General features: G+C 59.1%; 1 protein-coding gene across 1 annotated transcript in view; it reads right to left on the bottom strand.

Moving 5' to 3' along the window:
• TBC1D22A (TBC1 domain family member 22A) overlaps window positions 1–20,097 on the bottom strand; it is a 269,633-nt gene that overhangs the window by 228,731 nt on the left and 20,805 nt on the right. Inside the window, exons 2-4 of the mRNA XM_052639487.1 lie at window positions 18,706–18,762; window positions 17,342–17,664; window positions 15,364–15,540 (exon numbers count right to left, since the gene is read on the bottom strand). Of these exons, the coding sequence (XP_052495447.1) occupies window positions 15,364–15,540; window positions 17,342–17,664; window positions 18,706–18,762 (557 nt within the window). The remainder of the gene's footprint in view (window positions 1–15,363; window positions 15,541–17,341; window positions 17,665–18,705; window positions 18,763–20,097) is intronic.

Here is a 20,097-nt window from a genome sequence, read left to right as displayed (position 1 = left end):
CATTTTTGATTGAGGTATACTGGTATATTACAGCACAGTTTCATGATTCAATACCTGTATATGAAACGGTCACCACAATAAACCTCATTAACACCCACCCCCAAATAATAGTCACAAAATTGGTTTTTCTTATGATGAGGATGTCTAGGGTTCCTTCAGTTCAGTTCAGTCACTCAGTCGTGTCCAACTCTTCACGACCCCATGAATCGCAGCACGCCAGGCCTCCCTGTCCATCACCAACTCCAGGAGTTCACTCGAGACTCATGTCCATCGAGTCAGTGATGCCATCCAGCCATCTCATCCTCGGTCGTCCCCTTCTCCTCCTGCCCCCAATCCCTCCCAGCATCACAGTCTTTTCCAATGAGTCAACTCTTCTCATGAGGTGGCCAAAGTACTGGAGTTTCAGCTTTAGCATCACTCCTTCCAAAGAACACCCAGGACTGATCTCCTTCAGAATGGACTGGTTGGATCTCCTTGCAGTCCAAGGGACTCTCAAGAGTCTTCTCCAACACCACACTTCAAAAGCATCAATTCTTCAGTGCTCAGCCTTCTTCACAGTCCAACTCTCACATCCACACATGACCACAGGAAAAACCATAGCCTTGACTAGACGGACCTTAGTCGGCAAAGTAATGTCTCTGCTTTTCAATATGCTATCTAGGTTGGTTATAACTTTTCTTCCAAGGAGTAAGCGTCTTTCAATTTCATGGCTGCAGTCACCATCTGCAGTGATTTTGGAGCCCCCAAAAATAAAGTCTGACACTGTTTCCACTGTTTCCCCATCTATTTCCCATGAAGTGATGGGACCGGATGCCATGATCTTCGTTTTCTGACTGTTGAGCTTTAAGCCAACTTTTCCACTCTCCTCTTTCACTTTCCTCCTTGGCTTTTTAGCTCCTCTTCACTTTCTGCCATAAGGGTGGTGTCATCTGCATATCTGAGGTTATTGATATTTCTCCCAGCAATCTGGATTCCAGCTTGTGCTTCTTCCAGCCCAGCGTTTCTCATGATGTATTCTGTATGTAAGTTAAATAAGCAGGGTGACAATATACAGCCTTGACGTACTCCTTTTCCTATTTGGAACCAGTCTAGCCACTTTCAAATATGCAATACCTGAAACGTATTTCATTTATATCTGGACTATTTTGTATTTTGACTCCCTCCCCCATTCCATGCCCCACCCTCCACCCCTGGAAACCACAGGTCTACTCTCTGCATCTACGAGCTCCGTTGGTTTAGATTCCACAAATAAGTGAGACTGTGTGGAATCTGTCTTCCTCAGACTTATTTCATTTCCATGATGCCCTCAAGGTCCAGCCATTTGCTGCAAATGGGAACACTCCCTTCTTTTTATGGTTGACTAACACCCCTCCGTGTGAGTCTGACATCTTCTTTCTCCACTCGTCCACTGATGGACACCTGGGTTATTTCCACGTCTCGGTTTATTGTAAACAGGGCTGCGATGAACATGGGCGCACACGTTTCTTTTTGAGCTAACGTTTTCGTTTCCTTTGGATAACCGTCCGCAAGTGGAACTGCTGGATCACGTGGCTGCGCTGTTTCCATGAAGGGCACTTTAGGCGAGGCGCAGCACTGCGCCAGCCACCACTGACCTGTGCAGTGTGAAGTGGTTAATCGCGGTTCAGCAGGAAACAGTCTGCCTGCCAGTGTAGGAGACACCGGTTCAAGTCCAGGCCCGGGAAGATCCCACACGCCGTGAGCCTGTGCACGGTAGCTCCCGAGCCTGCGCTCTCGAGCCGGGAGCCCCAACGGCGGTGCCCGCGAGCTGCAGAAGCCCACACACCCCGAGCCCGCGCTCCCCAGCAAGAGCCGCCGCCAACGTGGGAGCCCACACACCACGCCAGGAAAGCCCGGGTGCAGCAACCAAGACCAGCGTGGCCACGGGCAGACAGATGCAGCCAGGAGACGCTCAGCGGGCTCCTTACCCACGGTGCGTGTAAGGGAACTTCACCTCGGTTTTTTAAAAAAGAGTATTTTACTTGCTGGAACGGCTGACGACTGACATGCCACGCTGACAGTCGTGAATGAGGCGATGCCCTCGTGTGTGCCAGGCATCGCCCATCCTCAGGCGCTCCACCGTGCATGAAGTGAGAGAGGGGTCACGTGAGAGCAACGCGTGTCCACCTGTAACTCACAACGAGCGGGGGGCGGGGGCAGGGGCGACACATACACGCACCCACATACACGCGCCTGGATTCACACAGAGCACCCCTGAAAGGAGGTGAGAACCAAGAGCAGAGCTGCCGGCACGACATCTATTTGTCATCTCGTAAGCCCTTAGGGACCGTGTGAGTTTTTTAACATTGCATGATGTAGCTTTTCCAATTAAAAAAAAAACAGTAAACAAAGAATATGAGTGAAATCACCAATTCCCAAACTTTAAGTGCTCTCACCCTGCCCCCTCCTCAAGAACAATGTTTCTGCTTGTGGATTTAGGGTGCATATTTTGAATACTATAGTTTTGATTAAGCATATAAATTAGATGTTGATTTAGACAGATATACAGTTTTAATAACAATTTTAAATAAAGATCATTTTCAAAACATTATACAGCCGTTAAAAATGATGGTTATGAAGATGTAGCAACATGAGAAAGGCGTACGACGTGATAACAGCTGAATGGGTAACACGAGTGTCTGCATCCTCGCTGCCGGAGTGCAGAGAGGCGTGGGGGCAGGCCGTGATGGGAATCAGCACCAGAGTCGCCCAAGCCTGCTGCCCTGCCCAGACCCCTCTCACAGGACCACCTCTCAAAGCCAAATGCTGGCGAGCACCACTTAGACCCACATCACTTTGCCGACAAAGGTCCGTCTAGTCAAAGCTATGATTTTTCCTGTAGTCATGTACAGATGTGAGAGTTGGACCACAGAGAAGGCTGAGTGCAGAAGAACTGATGCTTTTGAACTGTGGTGTTGGAGAAGACTCTTGAGAGTCCCTTGGACTGCCAGGAGATCCAACCACTCCATCCTAAAGGAAACCAGTCCTGAATATTCATTGGAAGGACTGATGCTGAAGCTGAAGCTCCAACACTTTGCGACCTGATGCAAAGAGCTGACTCACTGGAAAAGACCCTGATGCTGGGAAAGAGCGAAGGCAGGAGAAGGGGATGACAGAGGATGAGATGTTTGAATGGCATCACTGACTCAATGGACGTGAATCTGAGGAAACTCCAGGACACAGAGAAGCCTGGTGAGCTGCAGTCCACAGGGTCACAAAGAGTCGGACACGACTTAGCGACTGAGCAGCAACAACAGGTGGAGAGACTAACTCTTGAAGAAGTTTGGGGGGGGAAAAGAGCCCAGATCACTCTGCCCGTCAATGGGAAAGCACGGCCGCGAGCTGATCTAACCCTGGGGCCCATACGCCTCTGTCCCGAGAGGCGGGACCCAGGGGCAAAGCGACTGACAGCCAACAGCTGCTGACTTCCCTGTGTGGTCATCCCTACTTCTAGAACCTCAACCAACACACCCGCTAAAACGCAGCTTTAAACAGGCATTCTGAACTAATCTTTTCAGACTCTCTTATGCTAAGGAAAAGGACATCTCGTTTTTCAAGCACTTTACGCCAACCTGAACTGTTTCCCTTTCGGACCAATTTGAGCACTGACTGAGCCTCACCTGAAAGCCTTCAGTCCGTGTTAGCGTCTCAGGAGCCGGCTCACAACCAGAACCAGAGGCTCGGCCGGCAGCGCTTCATCCCTCCCGACAGACTCAGAACAGACGGCCTGCTTCACTTCCTGACACCAAGCCCAGCGCCCCCACGTTCCTGACACCTCCTGCGCCTGCCCTGCGCTGAGGCCGACCTGCGCGACTGCACCTCTGCGCATCAGGAATCTCCCGGTCTCCCCAGTTGGGTCACGTGTGATTGCCCGCAGCACGCCTCTAGGCGCGCCAGTCTCGGGCCGCACAGTGACAGCGGCGTGCCAGGGGGCGGGGGGGGGCCCGGGCCTCGGGCAGACCCTCCTCCTCCTCTGAGTCTCAGATTCTCGCGTGCAAACAGGGGTGCTCTACTGACTGCTTAAGGCCAGTATGGAACCCACGAGAACACCTGTGGGAAGAGAGGCCTCAGGGGTGCTCTACTGACTGCTTAGGGTCGGTATGGAACCCACGAGAACACCTGTGGGAAGAGAGGCCTCCCTCCCTGCAGAGGGCTGGGCGGCACCACGTGGTGACCAAGCGGGGCGACATCCCATCGAGCGGAACGGCTGCCGCAGACCTCGCGGGGGCAGGGCCCTCAGAAAGGGCCCAGGGGCTCCCCACTCCTCCTGCTGCGGGCGACGGCAGGAAGGTGCCGTCTGCAAACCTTCAGGTACAGAATCCGCCTCCAGGGCCTGGACCGTGGACCTCTCGGCCACCCGGACTGCGAGAAGTGAACGCAGCAGCCTCCCAGCCAGAGCGGCTCTGCCCCCAGCAGCCCAAGCCGACCGTTGTGTTTAGCTGGCAGTCGTGTCTGACTCTGCTACCCCGTGGACTGTAGCCCGCAAGGCTCCTCAATCCATGGGACTCTTCAGGCAAGAATACTGGAGTGGGTTGCCACTTCCTCCTCCAGAGGATCTTCCTGACCCAGGAATCGAACTCAAGTCTCCAGCACTGCAGGCGACTCTTAATCACTGAGCCACCTGGGACGCCTAGACAACAGTCCTGTCACAGCAATAAAGCCTCCCTGCCTTTCCATGACGATCAGAGTGAAGGGGCCCACGGGCCTGGGACGGGGCAGGTCAGAGTCCTCAACACGGGCGTGGGGGAGCACGCCCCACGGGCAGGTGACCGCCGCTGCAGCTGCGTCTGTGCATACTTGCACCCCATCAACTCATGGGCCTGCAGTGAAGCTTTCAAGTGCATGCGGGGTTGAGCCAAGCAGGTGACCACAGCCCCCGGGCCCCGTCAAGTGAAAAGCAAAACACCTCCTGCTGTGGAGCGCAGAGTGGACGGGACTCCCTGTCCGCGCGGCTCTCACTCCTCCTCGGCCCCGTCTGGTCCCGTCAGCTGCATCAGATTAGTTTCCCGACCCGCGACCGCTAGAGTCCCGCCGCTCATCGGCTTCCACCTGCTCTTCTGCCGCACAGGCCCCACCATGTCCAGCCTCCCCCGCCCACAGTCCCTGCAACTCGATGCTGTGTTCCCTGCAGTGATGAGATGATAACTCCAACCCTGCGACAATCACAGCGGGCCTGAGAGTGAGAAAGTCAAATCAGCACCCAACCGCTCTCCTCCACTTTCGCGCTGCTCACAGTTAACAGGCGCAACTTCCCTTCCTGCCTGTGAGTACCAACCAGACAGACGGACAGACGGCACGAGAAGGGAAGCAAGCGAGGGAGCGTGGTGCTCAGGCCCAGGGTCCCCCAGGAAGGTGCAGACAGACAGACGGACGGCAGGAGAAGGGAAGCGAGCGAGGGAGCGTGGCGCTCAGGCCCAGGGTTCCCCACCAAGGAGCAGATGGACGGACAGACTGCACGGGAAGGGAAGCGAGCGAGGGAGCATGGCGCTCAGGCCCAGAGTCCCCCAGGAAGGAGATGGATGGACAGACGGCACGGGAAGGGAAGCGAGCGAGGGAGCATGGCGCTCAGGCCCAGGGTCCCCCAGGAAAGAGAAGACGGACGGACAGACGGCACGGGAAGGGAAGCGAGGGAGCATGGCGCTCAGACCCAGGGTCCCCCAGGAAGGAGAAGACGGACGGATGGACGGCAGGAGAAGGGAAGCGAGCGAGGGAGCGTGGTGCTCAGGCCCAGGGTCCCCCAGGAAGGAGCAGATGGACGGACGGATGGACAGCACGGGAAGGGAAGTGAGCAAGGGAGCGTGGCACTCAGGCCCAGGGCCCACAGGAAGGAGGGCAACCAACCATTCCAGGAAGAAGCACAGGCTGAGAAGGGCCTGTGTCTGCAAACACAGACAAAGGGACTCAGGAGGGTGTGGACGGTCATTGTGCCCCTGCCTCTCTGAGCTCCTTCTCAGAGATCCCATGTATTTCCTAGAACCTGACACAGAGCAAGCACTCAGATCCAGCGATCGCCACCACCTCACTATCACCCCATCACCACCATCACCACCATAATCACCACCATCACCGCCACCATCACCACCACCAACAAAGCCACCACTGCCGCCCTCCCAGAGCCCTGACTTGATTCTAAAGACGTCAGACAAGCCCGCTGCCGTGTGGCCCACACGTTCCATTCCCACAGTGAATCTCAATCACTCCCCATCTCTGCTTTTCCCTTCTTCACAAAATCTTCTTTATTCTAGCGTCATCTGGCAAGTTTACAGGACGGGAACTTCCAGAGGGCACCAAATAGGATCTGTGGTCACAGAACCTCCCAGCCCCCCAGTAGAACACACGGCCCGTGTGTCCAGGCCAGGACTAGGGAGAAGCTACTGCTGCTGCTGCTAAGTCGCTTCAGTCATGTCCAACTCTGTGTGACCCCATAGACGGCAGCCCACCAGGCTCCCCCGTCCCTAGGATTCTCAAGGCAAGAACACTGGAGTGGGTTGCCATTACCTTCTCCAATGCATGAGAGTGAAAAGTGAAAGTGAAGTCGCTCAGTCGTGTCCGACTCTTAGCAACCCCCATGGACTGGAGCCCACCAGGCTCCTCCATCCATGGGATTTTCCAGGCAACAGTACTGGAGTGGGGTGCCGTTGCCTTCTCCAAGGGAGAAGCAAGACATCCTTTCTGCTCAGCAACTGCCACAAGGGCAGCCCCAGGAGGAAGCTGGGCTCCGGCCCTCACACAGCCAAGCCCAATCCACAACCACCCGCTCCGGGTCTGGCCGACCAAGGGCTGCCCACACCAGACCCAGGTGGCCGCCTGTCATCTCTCCCGACTCAGGCGCCCATCCTCCCCATCCTCGGGCGATGGGCAACAATTCAGCATACCACTAAAGCCCCCAGGAGGTCAAAGGACATAACCACATTCTTCTAAGTTAACACATCTTTATATCCTGTCTTAGCTTGATTTTGTGCTCAGCTCAGCTCTATGCATCAGTTCAAAGGAACGGAACGGTGGTCATTCTCATTCTTTTTTTATTAATAGGTTCCAAGAACCTTAAATTATCTTAAAACAAAAACGTTACCTTCTTTGCAGTTTCCAGGACTACACACCTAGCTACGTGTCAGTCTGTGGTCCACTGGAGCCTCAGCTACATTTTGTGGGGAAAATAGGACATAAGAGGGGTCATTCTAAATGCCGTGTCTTTGACTTTGAAAATTCAAGGTCCATTTATTCCCTCAGTTGAAAGCAATTCAACCACTTTCTGGTCTCCACTGTGTGGTGGGGACCCTGCTGGATGCCAGCCATGGGTTAAGAGCTGCAGTGTAAGAAAGACAGTCCCTGAACTCAAGGAACTGGAGAGCTGGTGAGGTGCAGACTCACACGTGCCTCAGAGGCAGCACCGCTGGCTGTCAGCCCATACCCATCGCTCCCTCTTCCCTGTGACCACAGCCCCACTGCACAGTGCCGCCAGCCGAGCCCACGGGACCCCTACTTCTCCGTGCCACAGCTGGGGGTGGGGGCACGAGACCCAGCTCTGATCACTGCCTTCCAGAGAAGAGCCCAGATGCCCTGGTGCCTGCCCTCGGCCTCGAGCAGGACCACGACGCCACCTAGTGGCCACGAGCTCAGATCCCTGATGAAATCCACGCCAACAGCCCCTCTCCTCCAGACAGCCTGCTGGGAAAAACAAGCCCCTATCTGTCTAAGAGCTCTGAGTCTGCTTTTCTGATAGCTTCAGCCAAAGCAAGGGCTTCGCAGGTGGCTCAGTGGTAAAGAATCCCCCAGCAGTGCAGGAGACCCGGGTTTGATCCCTGAGTCGGGAAGATCCCCTGGAGAAGGGAATGGCACCCCACTCCAGTGTTCTTGCCTGGAGAATCCCATGGACAGAGGAGCCTGGGGCAGCTATAATCCATTGCAAGGAGTCAGACACGACTGAGCGACTTTCACATTTCACCCAAAACAAATCCTAAGTGACCCGCCCCTCAGCTGGGGAACCAGCGGGGCTGTGAGCGCTGCGTGGGCGGCAGACAGCCCGCGGGGACCCCACCAGGCCTTCCCAAGCCTGCGCCGTGTCCTGTTCCATCACTGAACATGAGGACCCGTGACTCAGCACAGCCGTGAGGAGCTCCCAGGCCAGGGGTGGAGACGGGCAGCACCCTGAGAGCGCAGTCAGCTCACGGGCTGCAGGGCAGGGCGCAGCCCCGCACACTCTGCCCACTTCTCCGCTCTCATCCCTCAGTCAGAAAACGACACCACAGTCTCACGGTCTTCCAAACTGTTACTCCATGTCCTAATCGACACAGGAAATCGTTAAAGACAGACAAACACGTAACAGATTGATTTTTCAAACGGCTCCTTTAAACATTTTTTAACATTTGCTTTTAAGATTATATGTAGGAAATCATCATCCATGAGGAAGTTGTCGGGAAGCTCCTTGAATGGATTCCTAATTACACCGAAGACTTCTCCACCCGACACGTGAAATGAAACACTTGGCTTCCACCAGATCGCACTCATTCTGGTTTACCTCAAGCTGAGGGACGCTGCACGTGGCTCAGATACCACATCTGGAGCGCAAACGCCACCCAAAAAATAAAGCCGCTGCTGGCGGCAACGCAGGAAGCCAGAGTGGCGTGTCCTCTGGGCTCTCACGCACCCGTTCAGAAGCCCAGGAGACGGGGTGAGCTTGGGGAGCCCCTTCTGCTGGGGGCTCCGAGGGGCCAGCGAGAACCAATTACAGGAAAGGAAGAAGGGAAGGAGACCCACCCTCACACATCCAGAGTGAACACGCGGTAGCAACCGTGGGTTTGTGGGTTTTATTATCTTTCCCACGTCTCTCGATTTCAGCAACATCCCACGAACAATCATCATGGAAGCCCGACAACAAGAGTGACACGGCGGGGTGGGGGGGCGGCACGCAGAGCCCCGTCCTCCAAGCGGGACTCGGGGCACCGGTGACACGGGGGCGGCGCAGGGCAGGGGCCGCAGGGGGGAAGGGGGCAGGGGCCGGGCCGGAGGAGGGGCGCTGCGGCAGCTGAGCCGTCTGGACGTCTGCAGTGATCACTTGCACAGTCATTGTTTTTACAAAATGAGGAGAAAGCCAGGGCGGGAGGACAGAGACCGCCCAAAGGAAGGGGAGCCACCTCTCCAGGGCACAGCAGCCCATACCCGCCATGAGCTGGTGCACCAGCCACCACGACCCCTGGAGGGAGGGGCTTCAGCCTAGGGGCCGGGGGCAGAGGGAGACAGGTGCTCCGAGGAAAAGCAGCCAGGATGAGAGGGACTGAAGGGTGGACGGGTGGACAGGGGATGGCCGTGGACGGGGGACGGTGGGGGGGGACGGGGGAGGGGCAGGGCCGGGGCAGGAGCGCCTGATGACAGCTGACGGCCGAGCAGGGACCTGGAGGAAGGGGCGGGCGGGCCGCTGTGCGCTGTGCTCCAGCCACCGCAGACCTACGAGGTTGGGAGGGGACAACAGGAGCGGACGGCCAAGCCGTGCGGTGTCACTGAGCCAACGGCCGCCTCTGAGCAGGATGGAGCCCAGGGTGGCTCTGACGGCCCCTGACCCAGATCTTGTCTGCACAGGACGGCTGATGGCTGGGCGGAGCAGGCGGCCGACACGGGGGACAGGCCAGCGGGAGGCGGCGGCAGGGGGCAGGGCACGGGGACCAGCTGAGCTGGGAGCCCGGGCAGAGCCGGAGAGGAGTGCAGACAAGGGGGCGCGGGCGGCGGGGACCGGCTCAGGGGAGGCGTCAGGGCCTCACGGGGCGACGGGGCCAAGGGGACGGGCTCAGGGGAGGCATCAGGGCCTCAGGGGGCGACGGGGCCAAGGGGACGGGCTCAGGGGAGGCGTCAGGGCCTCAGGGGGCGACTCAGGCGACGCTTCTAACCTAGAAGCTGCCTTTAAAAACATGACCTTGTTCAATGACACGCACTGCCCCCTTACGTACGTTCTTAGTGAGAGCTGCTTCATCAGTGTTCCCCCTTACATCGGAAGCGACGCTGCCAGAGAGAACCAAATCCAGGGGAAATCCAGGAGAAACGGAGGAAGCGGTCACCTCACAGAGACGGCCCCCACCCCACCCCGTGCCGTAGGGATCGGCCAGGCTGGGCTCCCCCACAGGAGAGGCTCGCCGACCAGCAGCCAGGACTCTGAGACGCGGTGACCAACACAAGGGCCCCACCGGATCCCGCCACATCCCGCCCCAGGGTGCACCCACCCGTTCGGCCAGGGCACCCACTGTGTGCCAGGCTCTCCTGCGTGGGCGACGGCAGTGGTCCTGAGCTGCAGGTGGGGCAGCGAGGCACATTCACCAACCCTCCTTTTAAAGCTTCTCTGCTTGTTTCACTGAAAAGTCCGTTTTCCCCAAACCACAGACTGGACGTGAAGCCAGGCTGCAGAGGCTCCGTGCAGGCTCCTGGGGCCCCTTACCCCCCAGTCAGCGTTCAGGAGTGTGGCTGGCGGCAGGGCCCCAGGGGCATCTGAGGGGGCACGCCCCAGATGAACTGGCACCAGCAGGGTACCAGGCACCAGGTGAGCGCTGCCCGCCCTCTGAGGGGACTCGGAGTGTGCACAGGCGGCCCAGCAGGCGGACCCAGAGTGGGCAGGCAAGGGCGCCCCAGGGCTGCACCCCCTGCCGTCCTGACGGGGGTCCTCCCTGATGAGACTCCGGGGGCAGGCGAGGCTGGGTTAGCGGAGCTGTCAGCTTCTTCCCCCTCGCATCCTAACGCCTCCTGGAGCACCCTCGCCACCCACAAGGGCACACACGCGCACAGCCTCCGTGTGCGTGCACGGTCCCTGGGCGGCCGTGGCAGCGGGGCTGCGCCTAGCCCTGGAGGGGCCGCTGGACACTGGCAGGTGGCTGCCCGGATTGGCAGGAACGGGGCTGAGCCTGGCCCAATGGCCCAGGTGGGCCCTCCGCTCCCATCCTCTGACATCCCCAGCAGAGAAACGAGGGCCCGGCCGGCACTGGCTGTGTCCTCACCGCGGGGCCCCCGGGCTGACTCCGGAGCCAGGGCCCCACCGCCCCCAGGGATGACCAGGAGCCGGCTACTGTAGGCACAGGCGGCGGGCGTGTGGGCTGCAGGGCCGTGCACGTACTCGTGAAGCAGGGCACACATGCAAAGTGAGGCCCGAGAGGCGACGAAAGGGCGCGCAGGTATAGGGGCGCACAGCATCCTCTCCGGCCGTCTCTCCAGCCCGACCGTGCCTCCCACTGATGTGACACACCGCCTGCGGCCCGGGCTATGTCCAGGGCTATTCGTCATCCCCGAGCTCCAGCCAACAGCCCGTCCCCCCGGCCTGGCCGCCCCCACCGCCGACCACTGCCCTGACTTCCCCCCATGCTTCCTGCCATCCAGCTGCCCACCTGGAGGTCACGCTCTGACGCCAAGGGAGCCGCCCCCTGGGAGATGCTCCCAGGCCGCCTCCTGGCCCTCTCGGCCCGCTGCACCTGCCCCTTCCTGCCCAGAGGCCTCCCTCCTCCCCTGCCCCACCATCCCGGGGGTGGGGAGGAACCTCTGCGCCCCACCCCCCAGGGTCTCCTCCACCTCCAACGCCTGCCCTGTGCCGCCCTCACTCCACAGCAGCGCCAGCCTTGACCCCCAGCACTGTCTCCCTCTCCACCTTCAGCCAGTTCCTGGAGTGCTGACTGCAGGCATCCATCTGCCCCCCGACACTGAGTGTCAGCTCCCGAGGGCAGGGACCGTGGGCTCTGTTCGCAGTTCACCCCAGCACCGACCGCAGCAGATGCTCAGGAACACTGGCTGAATGAAGAACCACGTGGGCACCTGACGCCAGTCACCCCGACTCACGAGGACCCTGCAGGGAGGCCAGATTCCCCAGGGACGAGACAGGAGGCTGAGTCACGGGCCTGCGCCGGCCTCGCCCTCCTTCCCTCACAGGCAGGCTCTCCGCCAGCCCCGGGCCCTGAAGGGCCATCCAGCTCAAGCCCTTGCTTCTGGAGTGAACAGCTCCATGCCACTCACCTGCCCCCTGAAAAATCCCCTTCCTCTCCCCAGAGAGCTCCCACACGCTCTCTGCCTTGAAGCCCAGCCCCGGGGCTCACGTGGGTAAGAGGACCACCGGGTGACCCTGCAGCTGGCCCCCCTCCCCCGCGTTACGGTCTGAACATCCGGGGACAGGGCTGCGCGCCACGCACAGACGACCTCGGGGCCCGGCTGCCCCCAGGCGGTCATCCCGTGGGCCTCGGAGGCGCAGGTTCTGCCAGCGGCCAAGTCACACTCCCATTCACAGACACGCATGACCACGGAGGCCTCCAACGGTCGCTTCCCTGGGCTTCGAAAAAGGCGGCCTTCGCATGAGAAAAGACTTGAATCAACGCTGAGAGCGGAGTGCGCTGTTAAGTCCTATTTGCTGCCCTCGTCCGCAAGTTCCGAACGGAGCCCCAGCAAACACAGCCGCGCAGCCCGAGGCCGAGGGACACCGAGGGGGAGGCACTTCCGTGGGCGTCGCCCAGGTCAGCGCTTTGCTCCTCCGAAGTCGGCAAGTATTTGCCACTTAACGGCATGTATGCGATGTGAAGATAATACTTCCCATTGTCTCCTGAAGCTAACTGCTTTATGCTGCTGCTGCTGCTAAGTCGCTTCAGTCCCGTCCGACTCTGTGCGACCCCACAGACGGCAGCCCACCAGGCTCCCCCGTCCCTGGGATTCTCCAGGCAAGAACACTGGAATGGGTTGCTATTTCCTTCTCCAATGCGTGAAAGTGAGGTTGCTCAGTCGTGCCTGACTCTTAGCGACCTCATGGACTGCAGCCTACTAGGCTCCTCCATCCATGGGATTTTCCAGGCAAGAGTACTGGAATGGGGTGCCATTACCTTCTCTGAAGTGCCTTATAAAAATGCAATTTACTGGCTCTGTTTTCTGTAGCCACCAAATACAAATCCTGTAATTGTTTCACTTTGAAAGCTTTGGTTTTCACCTTTTGGTATTAGATTTCATACTTACATTGAATTCTTGGGCTTCCCTGGTGGCTCAGAGGTTAAAGCGTCTGACTCCAATGCAGGACACCCGGGTTCGATCCCTGGGTCGGGAAGATCCCCTGGAGAAGGAAATGGCAACCCACGCCAGTATTCTTGTCTGGAGAATCTCATGGACAGAGGAGCCTGGTAGGCTACAGTCCACGGGGTCGCAAAGAGTCGGACACGACTGAGCGACTTCACTTTCACTTGAATTCTGAGGAAAGGCAAGGAAAAATACAGAATCCCACAACCGAACAGAAGAATCTCATATCTTTTAACCTTTCAGTTTATCCATACATACTCACTTGCCCATACATCTTGAAAGCTTCATTTTTAAGCACAATTTTAATTTCCCAAGTTACTCTGATGACAAAGTCCACAGGAGATTCTAACCGGGGGCTCGGGTCCTGACTCAGAGCTGCAGTTCAGGCAATCTAGTTTTCACGAGTGACCCCTATGCCGCCTAGGACTAGATCAGGGGGTGTCTGGCGAGAGGTGATCAGAAGGGGCTCCATCGAGCCCAGGACAAACCAGCACCCCGCCTCCTGCAGTGATAACCGAGATGGCAGACGATTCACCCACAGCCGGCTCAGAGCTCACCAGGGGGACGTGACACATGCCCGAGAAGGGGCCTCACTCGTCCTAGAGCACGTCTCGAGGTCCGGAGGAGCATGCCAGCTCATGAGACAAGGGGCGCAGCGCCCACACGCCACACAGGACCCCGGGGCGGGTCCTAGACTAGGAGGGAGGTGCCCGCGTGTGCCCATCACGGGGAGAGCGTCGTCGGAACTGAGCGTGGTTGGTGCCCTGGACGACAGGGCCACGCGGATGCGAAACTTCCTGACTGTGACGACGAGGCCGCGCCAACGCCTGGAGGAGGCCTTTGTCCTCAGGAGGGGATGAGGTGTCGAGGAGCGGAGAGCGCGACTTCTCCAACTGACTCAGATGGTTCAGGAAAAGCACGAACGCACGTGAGCATGCACGCGGAGAATGAACCGGCGAAAGGTAAACGACTACGCACGCGGAGAGCAAACAGGGCGAAAGGTAAACGGCTGGAACGGCGGGCGAAGGGCACAGGGAGGCGCCTTCTCTGTGCGTTGAAGTCACATCAGAACGGGAATCCTAACACAGACGGTAAGCTGGACCTCTCTGGACGACGACACCTGGAACCGCGCGAAGGCGGGGGGAAGGCGAGCTGGAAAAGGAAAAAGGCTCTTCTGCTGCACCCTCTGTGCCGTGAAACTGTGTAACGTGTGCGCCCAGAAAAGAAACCAAAGTGACAAAGAACAAAAACCCACCGTGAGAAGGGCAGCTGGACGTGAGCAGCACCTTCGGGCCACGGGACGTTCCCAGAGCCGCTCCCCCAGCCCCAGGAAGGAGGCTGCACAGCTCCAGCTTCACAGGCCGGCCGGGCCGGCACCTCCATCCACGGGCCTCACGCGCCACCTGCTGGCCACGCAGGGCACTGCCCACAGCGGCGCCCAGCCTTCAGCGTGACTGCGAGCTCCTGGGACCACGGCCACCTCTGTCCTCCCAGGAGCTCCGGCGTCCGGCAAAGTGCCCAGCTCCCGGCAGCACCCAGGATGCGACGGGAAAACGGAAGCATGGAACTTGTGCGTGGAACCCCAGCAGGACTGGACAGCGAGCACGGGCCGCAGAGCCCAGCTGCTCCACGAGGAGCACAGAGGCACTGTCCTGGGCCCTGCTGGAACCCACCCCAGCCTGGCCTTGACCCCCACCCCCGCCGGCTCACTCTACAGCCAGTCCCACTCCATGCCGACCCGCTGGCCCCCGTCAGACGGTGCACAGCCAGCCACCCCAGGCAGGACTCAGCCACCGGCCCTAGCCACTGTGACGCACGAGGAAGACATCCGCCCGGCCGGACGGCCTCGCCAAGGCAGCACCAAGACAGCAGAGTGCATTAAGGAAAAAATATCGGAGAATGTGATCACTCCTAAAGATAAACAACATTGTACAGCAATTACCTTCCAATTAAAAGTAAATTTAAAAAAAAAAAAATGCTCATCAAATTTCACTGGAAGCACATTAATAAACACATCCAGAGTAAACTTTCAGGACAAGCAGCTCTGCTCCTAGTGACTTACCGGCATGAAATACAACAGATCAATTTCTGACCCAGTAAATTACACAGGCAACAGGGACCCCAAAAGGGAGCAGGCCGGGCCTTTCAGATACGGGCCTCGAGCAGAAACTCGCACAGCCAGAAGCTGCCGAGCCCACGGGGACTCACCAAGGGGACTCACCACAGGGACTCGGCCACGGGGACTCACCCCGGGGACTCACCCATGGGGACCCACCCCCGGAACTCACCAGGGGGACTCACCCCAGGGACTCACCCACAGGGACTCACCGAGGTCTGTGTTGGGGCCCGCAAGCAGTTGCTTGAACTTGTCCAGCCGGGAGGCCTCTCTTTCACTTAAGGCCGAGCTGCTGAGGGCACTGGGCTCGGGCGCCCCGCCCAGCACCACGGTGGCCGCGTGCGGGAGAGACTGGGACCTCTGCAAGGGGGCGGCATCACTGGCACTTCCTGCAAGGAGTGGGGGCGGGGGGAGAAGAGAGGTGAGACCCCGGGGCTCAGCCCACAGCCAGGCGCCCACCGGGAGGCCTCACTTCCACCACACTGGGTCTGCCGCGGCACGGCGGTCCCGCCTCGCCCTCACAGAGCTGCGGCGAGCTGCCTGCTGGAGGCAGAGAACGAGCCAGCTCCCACGTAGAGCTCACTGCCCTCCTGGTTGCTCCTCAGGCAAACAGACGTGCCACGAGAGGCAAGACAGGGAGAAGCAGAAAACCACTGCACACGTCAGGAGAAGCCGAGCTCGTGCTCCTCTGTGCCCCCACAGAGGACCGCTCCAGGGCACGCAGAATTCCAAACCACCACTCACAGGAGCAGTGACGTCAGATGGACCTCGCGGTTCTCACCCGAGCTAGGAGGCCCCGCCGGCCCAGCAGGATGGTGTGGCTGCCGTGCCACTTGAGCAGCAGGTCCTGAGGGCGGCTTGGGGTACATCAGCGGCATCTACGCAATTGCGCAGGACGTCCAGGAGAAACCAAAGGGACGGGGGCATGGTCCGTGCCTCCACGGCCCTTGCTGCTGGGGTTCTAAGAGTTGTGGCCTCGGCAGAGCCCACCACAGGAGAAACCCGGGGCCTGGGAGTGCGTGCCCTGCCCAGGCGCACGGGACGCAGTCAGAGTGCCTGCCACGAGCCACAGGAATCCTGCATCAACCTGGAAAGGCTCAAACAGGGCACCCTTCCATTTTTAGGCTCAAATACTTCAAAATTCACTTCGTGTTAAAGAAAAATAGTTTAGATTCCAATTTGGAAACTGATCAAACAAAATAACTCATGCTATTCCACGAAGACAGTAACGCTTCCGAAGTTAATTCCCAGAATGTGTTTCTAAAACCTAGAGCTGAGTATGAAACGTAATTCTGCCCCAGCCAGTGGGCTTCCTCAGGCTGCGATGATGAGCTCATTTTCTTCTCTGTTAACAAAGGGAGAGCCCCCGAACCCCTAGAGACCTCAGCAGGAGGGACTCCCACACCCAACCCTCCCTGACACTGCCTGCCCCAAGAGGCCGCTCTGACCGCCGGATCCAGCATCTCAGCATACATCCCACCCTGCTCTGGGGCTGCCCCCACCTGTTCTGACCCCGGCACCCGCCGCCTTCTGGCACTCAGGCCTCCTCACACGTCACGCAGAGGCTGCTGTCCATCCCCTCGCCAGAACGGACACTCCACTCAGCAAGGACTCCCTGGGGCAGCCCACGCCCTGAGAATGCGACCTGACCCATCACAGGTTAAACAGCAACGGTGTTGTCTGATGCCTCAGCCCCTCCAGCACACAGAGAGCGAAAGTGACGAGAGCGCCAGGCACGTGGACGGCAGACATGGGCAAGAGCTAACCTTTTAGAGTTTAGAATCAGAACCTGGCGATTCCAGACAGCAGACCCTCGCCCTGCAGACGCTGAGCCCACGTGTTGGGGACCGGGAGAGATCACCGGAAGTGGCCGGGGGGACATCTAGCCCTGAACACGAGGCTGGCCCGGCCCCTGGGCTGGAAAGGCCCCCTGGAGCAGCCAGGGCATCCTGGGAAGGGCGGGGTCCCCCCAGCAGCCCACAGGAGCTCCCGCCCGGCCACGCCATCAGGAGGGAGACGCACTCAGCCAGGAGGACGAGAGGAAGCGCAGCTGCCTCTGCTGACCAGGAGGCCTGCGGCTGCTGGATCTCTGAGCCTCCGAGGGCTGGGACCCTTCCCCCCCGCCCCCCAGGGAGAGGGCTCCAGGCCTCTTTCTGGAAACCCGCCCGCCCCTCCCCCCACCGCCCCCACCTTCGGGACAGGATGCGTGGCTCTCGCTGATGGACTTCACCAGCCGGAGGTCGCCGCCGGGGGCCGCGGGAGGCTCCGCCGGGGGCTCCGGGGCCCCGGGTGGCCGGGAGCGCCCCTGCTGCTGACTGTGGTTGCGCAGCACGCGGTGGGCCGTCTCCATGACGACCGCGGTGTTGAGGCTCTCCGCCGCCATGGCCAGGAGCTCGTCGTCATCCTCGCCGGCGTCCCAGGCGTCGCTGGTGTTGCTCTCAAACTCCTGGAAGGTGCTGACTCGCTTGGCCTTGACCGGCGTGGTTGGCACCTTGGGCGTGGCCTTGAGCAAGCTGCAAAGCAAAAGCGGTCTGTACTCGCGCCCTGGGGGCTGAGCGTGCCCACCCCTGGACGGGAGAGAAGCCCCTGGGGCAGTTACACTGCACCTGTGCCCCAGAGACCAAGGCCCGAGGACACGCAGCAACACCCCGGGCCCACAGATCTCTCGCCCCAACACCTTTGCAGACGTCCAGCGGACACGTGTTCCCAGGACACGAGCCCTTGGCAGGTGGGTCTGGATACGGGACAATTTCAAGGATCCCGCACAGCGTGGCAGCACGCAACACGGGTTCACCGAGCGTCGGGAGCTTGTCCTCACCCGCTTGGTCCTCCAGGGCCACCCCTGCCCCACACCCGCCTCTAGACAAGGAGCCCAGACACAGGCTGAGCGAGCCGCAGGCAGCGGGCAGAGAACACATGCGCCACGCAACCTGCGTCGGCTACAGGGAGTGAAAACATCTCTCTCGGGGGCTTTCTGCTTTTCTGACGGGGTCCTCTCTCAGGTGGTTCAGACAGTGAGGAATCTGCCTGCAGCGCAGGAGACCCGGGTTCAGTTCCTAGGTCGGGAAGATGCCCTGGAGGAGGGAATGGCCATCCACTCTTCTCTTGCCTGGGGAAGTCCATGGAGAGGAGCCTGGCGGGCTACAGTCCACGGGGTCACAGGGAGGCGGACACAACTGAGCGACTGACATGCTGCTTTCAGCACAAAGGGGTTTGGTTTTGGTGACAGCGTCCAGCTTCTTGCCTCGCTGTTGCTACTTTCAGTGCCTTAAGCAGCCGTGGCCAGACCCAAGCTCACAGAGGTGTGCCAGGCCCCACCCCAGCCCCAGGCGCCCTGCAAAGGCTGCTCTCCTCTGCCCTCCTTTGCATGGAGCCACCTCCCTCAGAGGCTGGGCCATGGAAGGCCAGGAGTGCCCCCCGTAAAGCAACCGCTTGATTCGTGCTGGCTGAATGAAGGGCACTCTCCTCCCCGTCGGGAATGCCAGGGACCTGGGAGTCACCACACCCCCCAGGCCCAGCCTGAGAACAGCCTCACGCAACCCGAGGTCACTTACGTGCCATGGACCAGGGGGTCGAAGGGTGGGTGCTGAGCGCCATACACGTGCTGGATGCTGTTCAGAAAAGGAAGGAGAGTAAATTAGCTTCTCCCCGGCGTTCACAAGGGCCCCATGGACTCAGGAAGCAGGCCAGCTCCTCGAGCCGGTGCCAGAGGGAGCAACCCCGGCCAACGCAGGGTCCCCAGGGCCCGTCGGGAAGGCTGAAAGACGCCAGACAAGGCCACCCACACACACAAGCAGGGCACTCAGCCTCCCGGCGAACGGGCCTCAGTGAGGCACCCACAGCCCCAAGGGTCACCACAGGGCCCGGGGCGTTGGTCAGCCTCTGCTTCTGGCCTAAAAGACTGACCCAGACACACCCCTCAAGAAGCTCTCACCAGGCACCACTCTGCCCAGAGATGGAATACAGAATTACAAACACGATTTTGTTAAAAGACTGCATGGTTTCATTATAAAGTCTGTGCTCATCAGAGTAGATCTGGAAAAAAAGCGGGGACATAAGAACTCACGTGGCACGCTGGCCAGCTGAGAGACCCAGCGCACACCCCTTCCTCCCAGGGGACCGGAGGCAGGCCAGTTGCAGGACAGAGGAGAGAGACTTGGCGGGTACGACCCTGACCCTCAGCTCTCCCCTCTTCTTGTTCAGAACACACACGTGAGGCCAAGAGGGGCCCGGCCATCCTGCCACGAGAAGCAACCACGAGAAATAAAGCCCCTCGTGATGGGTGGGGGGCAGGGAGTGGCTTAGAATGAAGATGGGAAGACAGCGGGACTCCAGCAGCTCGGAGCTGTTAGCTCTCAACCTTGGACCACTCCCTAGACGTCCATGGCATGAAATAAACAAGCCCCTGTTCGCTGAAGCCACGGGCAGTCAGAGTCCTAACTGCTGTGGCCCACGTGGAACAGACAGGCTCTGTAACCCCGATGCGGAGCCCTGCAGAGTGCCTGCGTGCCCAGTCGCTCAGTCGTGGCCGACTCTTTGTGACCCCATGGACTGTAGCCCGCCAAGCTCCTCTGTCCGTGGGATTTTCCATGCATGAATACTGCAGTGGGCTGCCATTTCCTCCTCCATGCAGGGTGCGTGTATGTAAAGATAAATACTGACACGGAGGAGCTTAATATATAGATGAAGTCGTCTTAGCTTTTTAAAACAAAATGAAATCCTACCTTGCTCACTCAGCAATATATCAGTATCACAACTCTTCCCCCATGTATCAATCTACTTAAATGCCTGTACTTTATACTGTGTGACACACAGAAGAGACACACGCAGCACGTTCACACTTAAGACCTAACACTGCAGGCACAAGGGGCTTCCCCAGACATTTCTCTGTAATTCCCACAAATCTGTAATCATTCCCAAGCTTCCTAAGTTTTCAAAAATCATAA

This window comes from Budorcas taxicolor, chromosome 5 (genome assembly GCF_023091745.1).
Source record: "Budorcas taxicolor isolate Tak-1 chromosome 5, Takin1.1, whole genome shotgun sequence".
Classification (NCBI taxonomy): Eukaryota; Metazoa; Chordata; class Mammalia; order Artiodactyla; family Bovidae; genus Budorcas; species Budorcas taxicolor.
This window is presented reverse-complemented; position numbering and strand designations above follow the sequence as displayed.